The sequence below is a fragment of the Odontesthes bonariensis genome, chromosome 23 (genome assembly GCF_027942865.1).
Source record: "Odontesthes bonariensis isolate fOdoBon6 chromosome 23, fOdoBon6.hap1, whole genome shotgun sequence".
NCBI lineage: Eukaryota > Metazoa > Chordata > Actinopteri > Atheriniformes > Atherinopsidae > Odontesthes > Odontesthes bonariensis.
This window is the reverse complement of record NC_134528.1, coordinates 1,314,451-1,323,247: the sequence shown is the minus strand read 5'-3', so window position 1 is coordinate 1,323,247 and position 8,797 is coordinate 1,314,451. Positions and strand designations below refer to the sequence as shown.

Below are 8,797 nucleotides of genomic sequence, written 5' to 3'. Positions count from 1 at the left end.
GCCAAGGTCCAGAGGGAGCTTGCCGAGCTCGAAGAGGACACAGAGGAACAGAGAGAAGATGGGGATGCGACCGCACAGCAGCGCAAGGCAAATGTGCTCAGCGCGATGGGAGACCTCTTTGGCGATGTCTGCTGTCAACAGGCTGGAGGAGGTAATGATCATTAATAAATTGTACGTCGAACGTTAATATAATGGAACGGGTTTATCGCTCATAGCCCAGATTTAACCCCATTGTGCATTTAAAAATAGTTTAAAATCGAATAGAAAGCCTTAAAGTTTCTAGATGTTGTATAGGCTTATACTGTAGGCCCTAATGCTTGATTTTATTTTTAACAGTAAGAGTACATGAAGACATGGTCCAAGCTGAGATGGTGGCCTACAGCAGGGAGCCCCCAAACCCCGAGTGACAGCAACCCGTTGTCCTGGTGGAAGTAGAGGAGCCCGAAATATCCCAATCTCAGCAAGCTGGCGCGTGGCTACCTGGCGATTTGCGGGACATCCGTAAGGGCGGAATGTGTTTTCTCCACCGCAGGGAATATAGTGACGAAGAAAAGGTCATCGTTAGAGCCGGAACACGTCAACCAGCTTGTGTTTCTGGCCAACAATCTACTGTTTTTACTTTGTCCTCAGAAAAGCAGCACTCTGGACAACCCAGAGATAAATATGTGGCTAACGATGTGGCTCATAACAATGATTAGACATGCACACGAGTAATTAGCTTATAACCACTTTATTTGCATCTTCATTCTCCACACTACATGTGCTGCAAGAGCGCATGTATTCCGGTTTCATAATCTGTGAGAAATTTTAAAATGTGGCACGAAAACTATCAAAAAACAGCACAAAGACAAGTCTGTTTCTTCCTGTCATATTTGGCAATGGGCGCCGCCATCTTTGTTTTTAGGAAAAATGTTAACACGATACATTACACCGTTTCTTCTTGGAAGACCAGCCCACCTGGCTAATGAACGTGGCTAATGTTTAACGCTGATGGTAAATCCGCACGATTAATGGCTTAATTTACGTCTTCATTCTCCACAAGGTATGTTTCAAATATTACATTTATTCCGGTTTCATGATCTATGTAAAGTTTTAAGATTTGTGCAGGTAAAATCCCTAAAAAGATGACAATACATTTAGTCTCCGGATCTCTGAAATCGGTATGGGCGCAGCCATTTTTTTGTGGCCAAAATGTAAACAATGTTCGAATATATTCGAATATCTGTATTAATTACCAAACGAACTTCGAATATGATTTTTGGGCAGAAGTCAAAGCCCTAGTGAACAGGGCGGGAAACCAAACTGATAGATATCACCATAAAACTTCCAGCCGATGACTCACATTTTAAAACATATTCTGTTGTTTTAAAGTGTTCTGAAAGTCTGTTTAAAATACAACTGAAACATTTTCTGATTATAGGTGCACTTATTGGCATAAAGTGACAAAGTGTAGTAAAATAAACACCTACGGGTGAACTTTAGAGGTTTTGCATCAGACTGAAGACATGTTGTAGAATCAGAATAAAACACCAGAAACAAAATGCTTTTGTCTTTAGTGTCTAATTGAACTCTGCAGGAACTTATGATGATGTCTCAGATGTTCTTTCAGTATTTTGCAGACAGAAAAGCATCAAGACTCACCACAAACGTGTCCTCGCTTCTCTTCAGACGCGTCAGGAAGAAATTCTGTGCGACGCCTTCGTGTTTCACAGTTTTGTGTTGAATGAACTTCCTGAAAAACTGATTATTTATAATCTTTGTCAGTGAGGTCACAGTTTATATTTTTGAAAACGAAGGCATGTAAACTTAAGAGGGTCTAAGGTGAAGAGAGAGTTGCAATTCAGTTTGTTTAAGAGGGGGAGAAAGTTAATAAGACGATAAGGAGGCACGGCAGCTTGGAGGATGCTTGTGATTGGGAGATGCAGGTAGATTTAGGAAATAAGCTTGTTGTTCCCCAGGAGATAGCTTCTGCAAATCTAAGGCCTGATATAGTCTTGTGGTCTAGGAGTAGAATGAGAGTCTATTTCATAGAGCTGACTGTTCCTTGGGAGGAATTAGTAGCAGCAGCATATGAAAGGAAAAAGCTTAGATATGTGGAGTTGGGGGCAGAAGCAGAGCAGCGAGGATGGAAGGTTAGAATCTGTCCAGTGGAAGTAGGATGTAGAGGATTTGTTGCAAAGTCTGTTGTCTCATTGCTGAGGGAGCTGGGTGTAAGTGGACAGAGTGTGAGGAAAATAGTGAAGGAAGTGTCAGATGAGACAGTAAAGTCCAGTCAGTGGATTTGGATTAGAAGAAGCAATAGCAGCTTGGGGCCCAGCAGGGGGAGCACTTAGGGTAAACAGACTTTTGAAAAAGCAAAGAAGAAGTTCAAGATATTTAAGTGGAGGGTGCAGCCCATGTGAGCCTTTTGAAACCAGGCGGCCATTTTAGGTGAGTTGGCCTTGAATGAGTTGTATGGCTTTGTTTCTGCTGGCATTGTTAGTGACTGTAGGACTGTTTAGGTGAGTTTGTCTGCTGAATCTGCTGGTGTGTCTTGTCTTGCCTCCACCTCTGGCACCCTCTATACTTTCATTACCCCCTACTGGAACCATGGTTTGAATCCCATTCCTACTTATCTTTACCTCTTTTATATCTCCCCCTACCCGAACCAGGGTTTGCATCCCCACCCCGCTGTGACTGGTGTGCAGTTGGTGAAAGGCTGAGGTAGCTTGTGGCTGTAAAAGATGGTTGTTGTGGTGTGAGGAGCAGTGATGGCTGGCATTAGGGGGGTGACTCTGGGATGCCAGTGATCACTCTCTAGCCTCCTGGAGGTGTTTTGGGCCCAACTAGACGAAACACTGATGAAAGGAGGTTCCCACCTGATGACCCCAATGACATGTTGGTCAGCCCTGCTCACTGATCTGTATTATAGGGAATTATTCTCTGAGTCTGGTCCATTTTTTTTTCCTTTAGCACAAGTTTCTTGTGTTTACCTTGAATTGAATTTGGATAATATATCATATATAATATATTTATATGTATATTTGATACTTTTTTCATTTGCATCCTGCTTAATATCAGTTTAATACGTCTTTTTTCCTCTTTTTACCCACTTATTCTCTACAATTTGTGTTATTTTACATCAGGAATTTGCAACTTCTCAAACTACCAGGAAATAGTCCTCCAACTGTAATGTTTGAAACTCAAAAGAAGGAACAACAAAAAGCGTTTATGATCGAAAACAGTTTAATATATTTCACAGGTGACCCTGCTGTTGTAGCACAGAATAATGAGATGAATGAGAAAACAGATCAAACACAAAATATGATCAAAGCAGAAAGTTTCAGGATTCTTTCAACATGTTTGGAAGGAAACTTTAAATGTTTGTGACAAAAATCGCATCGCTGCACCTTCTGGATTCTGTGGCGAGTTTGTTTAATACTCTGAACTTTTCCAGGAAATTCATATTTTTAATTATATATTCATCATCATACAGCGGAACCCAATCTAGGTTTTGCTGCTTTCTCACAAATACTTTTGTGAGGTTTGTCACAGGACATATCAAACCAGCACTTCAGATCAGCAGCTCCCATTTTCTCCCCCATCCTCACACAGTCCTCTCCTGCAGTATTGTTTCCTGTCCAGTTGTCCGGCTCCTGTGGGCTCCAAAAACTCCAACTAAGAGATGAAGAACAGAAGAAAAGGGTCAATAAAAACTGGTGACTTTGATTCTGGAAATGGACTAAAATGTTTTCACAACAATCGAACCTTGTGTCCAGAGGTGAGCGGTCCACCCACAACCATCTGCCTTCTTCCTCTGAGTCCGTCAGTCCGATCCAGAACTTGTCCTCAGCTTCCTCCATTTCTTCTCTCAGTCTGGCCTCCAGGAAAATCTGAACAGGGAAGATTGATGGAAATGAGTCTGTGAGACTTTTCTCTGCTGAGATGGAGAAACATGAGGACGTGATAAAATGAGAGGGAACATGAACCTGCAGCAGTGTTTCATACCTGCTCCTCCCTGCTGTCTATCTTCACCAGCTCTCCTCCTTTACGTCCACATTCATCTCTGCTCTTTGTCCAGGAATCTTTCATGGTGCTGAAATAATAGCACTTTCCTCCATGTCGCTTCCAGCTGTCCTTACACTCCAGAACTGGCTCATCTTCGAACAGATAACAGCAAAGACTTCACTGAGTCAGGTGGAAGAAATCAGAGTTCATGTTTGTGTGATTCGCCTTCTGTCCTGCAGCTGAAAACAAACTTCCTGAATCTGTCAGTCCATCAAAGTTTCTTTAACCATCATCAGAGGAAACGAATGTGAGACAAACAAAATCCAGAACTCACTGGTTACTTGATCAGGCAGTCGACACGCAGGAGGTGGATGAGTGGTCTTTTCTGTTTTGAGAGATGATGAAAAGTTTGGACTTCTGTCTCGTTCTTTTCCCAGAAGCTCAGCAGAGAAACAACAGAACTTTTGGATACTTTGGTCTCAGAAGTTAAGAACAAACATGAAGAGGAATCACTGAAAACACGTCGACATCAGTCGATTGCTGAATTAGAATAAAGGTTGGAAACAGTCCAGATTTAATCCAAAAAGAGCCACAAGTTAAACTGACCCGACAGCACTGAATGAGACTTTTAGACTGAACCTTGTGGAGATTCTCACCTGAGAGCTTCTTCCTCAGAGCTTCATTCTCCTCTTTCAGGGTTTGGAGACTTTGATTATCTGGCAAATCATTGAAAGAAAGAAAACGGTTAAATCAGAAGTTAGTTGAGTTTTATTTGCATTCTTTCATTTTACATGACATGAAGCTGTTTTAGGACGATGTTTACATGTTCAAAAGCTCATTTAAAGACGTCGGAGCAGCTGTGATGTCACCACACTGGACTCCAAGTTTAAACCACACGTCAAGTATTGTCCAACATTTCTCGTTTAGGGATTTAAAAAGAAAACTTGGTCAGGTTTATTTATTGATAAATGTGAGGTGACTGGTTTGAATCACGTGATGTGAAAGCTGTCCTGAACTAAATGACAGGCAGTGTAAAACATTACCATCTCACTGTTTCTGTGCCTTTACTGGACAATGATAACAGCTGCACAACCTTCCACTGTTGTGTAAAACCTGTTAAAACATCTGCTTGTCCTTTGGTTTTAAACCTTCACTGTGAACAGTTCAGCTGCTCATTCTGTAAATGACCTTTAATATGATTATTGTTTCTAAGTGCATAGTGTTTTCATTCAGTTTACTCATATTCTTTGAAGCCCGGTTATTATTTCTTTATATGCATTAGACGCCAAAACGGGACCTTTTATTTTGAAAGCATATTTGAAAGCATACTGAGTCGGTGTGAATTGTGAAAGTGTGCCTGGGTGCCGTCTGGTAAAATATAAGATCAACATTGACACATACGTTTCCTTTTGTGGCAATGTGGATGAAACAATATGTCATTTATTTTGGGATGGCACCTACTCTCATGTCTTTTGGGCTGACCAAAATGATTTCATAAACAACTAAATTTACTCCTATTACAACCTGAATATCCAGCATGTTTTATTTGGTCTGACGCAAAATGAGGAAAGAAATCCAGGAAATTTTATATTATCAACCCTCTATTAATATTTGCTGGCCGTGGCTCAGTGGTTAGAGTCGGTCGTCCAATAACCAGAAGGTTGGCGGTTCGATTCCCACTCTCACCACTCAAAAAAGATTGGTGGAACTGATAGCTGGAGGGGTGTCAGTCCACCTCCTTGTCACGGCTGAGGTGCCCTTGAGCAAGGCACCGTACCCCCCATGCTCCCCGGGTGCTTTCATGGCTGCCCACCGCTCCAGGCTGGCATCTGTCTGAGTGTGTGACCCTGTGCACGTGCATGTGCATGTGTGTGTCAGCAGGTGCCAACCTGGATGGGTTAAAAGCAGAGGACAAATTTCGTGTGTGTGCATGACAATAAATCTGATCTCTTAATCATATTCATTGTACTAAATTTACAGAGTCCAGCCTCCAAACTTTATTGTATTTAAAGCACTCTTTTCATCCTTTTTAGGATCTTTGAAAAATTGTATAAATTCTAAAGCCAGCAAAACAAGAAGGTTAAGTGAAGAATATAATTTAATTTAAATCCTATACCTTTTATTTAATTTATTTATTTTTCTTTCGCTTATCTTAATTATGGATTTCTAGTTTAAAATTGTGATCGCGAACTCTGAAAACAATAATAATGTCGCTTCTCATGACGTCACACTCCCGCGCTACTAAGACTTGTTTTGCTAGCATAAATGCTAATCGACATTAGCTGAGCTCCTGGTTGTTCTGTGGTTAATTCACAAGTGTTAATTAATCTAAAAAGAATCTGAATCTAATCTAAAAGAAACGTACTTGTGTGCCTATGTTGTCTTTGACAATAAGTGTGTTAAAGCTGCTTATTTGTCATGAAAATAACAGTTAAAAACTATGGCATACAGCTCTCTATCAGAGATTTAAAATGGGTTATAAAAACGTGATTTTCATGATTGCAATACCTAAAGAATACATGATTTTAGTTTGTATAAATGATCAAAGGGCTATGATTCAAAAAGCTTTGTCTTAACAAGGGATAGAAATGTTTTTAGCTCTTACGGTGAGTTCATGAGTGAATAAGGTTCACTAAAATAAAACTATGAACCATCAGTCAAGGCCTATGACCATCATTCAGCCGGGGATGCCATACATTCAGCTTGCAGTAACTTTAAACAGCATGTAATGTTTAATTAGAAACTCTTTCCAGCAGTGTGGTTGCTGTCAGCTCTAAATTCTGTGACGTCCACAGATGTTGATGAGCTGAGGAAGTTGTGCACAGGCTGCACAGTTTTGTTTTAACAGAACCTTTCATCAATAAATGAATCTGGATCGACTTTTTGCGTCAGAACCTGAGCAGAAATCACATAAATCTTTTGCACTGTTTAAGAACCTTCACAGAAAGCGTGACATGAGATGTGTGTTTGAGTTAAACACCTGAAACAGTCCAAGTCTGTCTGAACTTCTCCGTCTTGTTCTGTACAGTTTGAGATCTTGAGAACATGCTTACCTGTCAAACTTTTCTTCAACGTTTCATGCTGGATTTCAACCTCTTTGAGCTTTTTCTTGGTTTCCATGTTGTGAAACACTGATTTTAAAGAAAAACAAAAGGGCAAATGGGTCAGATTTTGGAGCAGAAAAAAAGGATCTGCTCCATTTTGTTTGTCTAATTTCTATCATTGAATTTATTAGAGTCAGAGTTGACTACCCCCAACCCAAAAAACTCACCGGTGAGTCCGAGAGCGATGACAGCAGCAACCAGGAGGACGCTCAGAAGCAGCAGCGCCGCTCGCTCTGTGGTGACCTTCGACTTTCCGTCCGACCCGGCTTGTTGTTTTCTCCCGTTAGCAGAGGCTGACGTGTGAAAAAGACGCAGAATTTAATTGATTACACTCTATTTATTCATATCGTTGCTTAATATATTTGCACATGTACCAAACACATTCTGCTGGTTGTAGGGAGCTCATTTTCTGCAAATAGCAACACATAAAGTTCAAATTAGGTGTTAGTAATGCATCTACAAGAACAGGAAACCTGCAGCTTCTCATAGTGTTAAGGAGGATTATTATCTGTATGTATAAAACACTTCTGCAAAGTCTCTTATTTCCACATTTTCACCTGAAACGCCAATCTTTTGCTCATCTCTGCCTCATTCTTGTTCTTATTTCTGTTTTTTTCCTTTTTTGTGCAGTTAACTATTCAGAAAAGGAGAAGTAGGAAAGAGGAAGCTGACAGAGTGATTTAACTAATTAAGTCTACTCATCGTGTACATCAAGTTTCAACTTATTGTGATTGAGGAATATGAATAAAAACGGATTCTGCTGCTGGTTTTTAGTGACCACAGGTTTTTTTGGCTGGTTATTAACCTACCTGGCTGTTCTGAGTTCAAAATATTGACTTCGGAGTACGTGGTGTCGGCTGATGAGGACAACGTACCTGCAACCATAACACAAAGTGGTTAGTTTTAAAATGTGATTTTAAACCCAAACTAGATAGATAGATAGATAGATAGATAGATAGATAGATAGATAGATAGATAGATAGATAGATAGATAGATAGATAGATAGATAGACAGATAGATAGATAGATAGATAGATAGATAGATAGATAGATAGATAGACAGATAGATAGACAGATAGATAGATAGATAGATAGATAGATAGATAGATAGATAGATAGATAGATAGATAGACAGATAGATATATAGATAGATAGATCAGCTCACCGTTGGCCCTCAGTCTTGTAAACTTCACATCAGTGTACATTACATCATCTTCGGGCATTTTGCTGCCGTGTGACCATCTGTGAGTCCGAAGCAGAACAACTTTAAAAGAAGAAGAAGAAAACTGAAGACAGGGCGGGGTTTATTCAGCCACTTGAGGGAAGTGAGAATTCAAGGAGAAGTCGATCTTGTTTCTAATCTTAGGTTTGAGTATTTCAGAGGAAGTTTAATAGTAATGCTGAGATGAGTTTGTGTTGCGATGTTTGTCACATTTTTTATCTTCACGGACTGAATTTCTACCCACAATGACAGAAAAATACAAATTGAAAAGTACGTATAAATGAACTTAAATGTAAATGTAAATGTTAGATGATACAGTTTGATACTCTAAAGCACAGCAGTGCAGTAATATGAAAGTGCCACCTTCATCATCTTATTATTTTATTAGAAAGAATCCTGAACACGAGGACCAGTTTCATTCAGAAATGGTAAATAATTTTGACAGTTTTTTTTAACCCTGTATGTTCCTATTGATTTGGGGATA

General features: G+C 39.9%; 1 protein-coding gene across 1 annotated transcript; it reads right to left on the bottom strand.

The window, feature by feature from the left end:
- Positions 1-3,220: 3,220 nt before the first annotated feature.
- LOC142374007 (C-type lectin domain family 4 member A-like) lies at positions 3,221-8,342 on the bottom strand. Its single transcript, XM_075457494.1, has 9 exons — positions 8,257-8,342; positions 7,901-7,966; positions 7,259-7,384; positions 7,041-7,118; positions 4,644-4,703; positions 4,322-4,372; positions 3,988-4,139; positions 3,748-3,872; positions 3,221-3,657 (listed from the first exon to the last, which is right to left on the bottom strand). Exons 1-9 carry the CDS (start codon positions 8,312-8,314, stop codon positions 3,468-3,470), a joined length of 906 nt encoding a protein of 301 aa, XP_075313609.1. The 5' UTR covers positions 8,315-8,342; the 3' UTR covers positions 3,221-3,467.
- Positions 8,343-8,797: the final 455 nt, after the last annotated feature.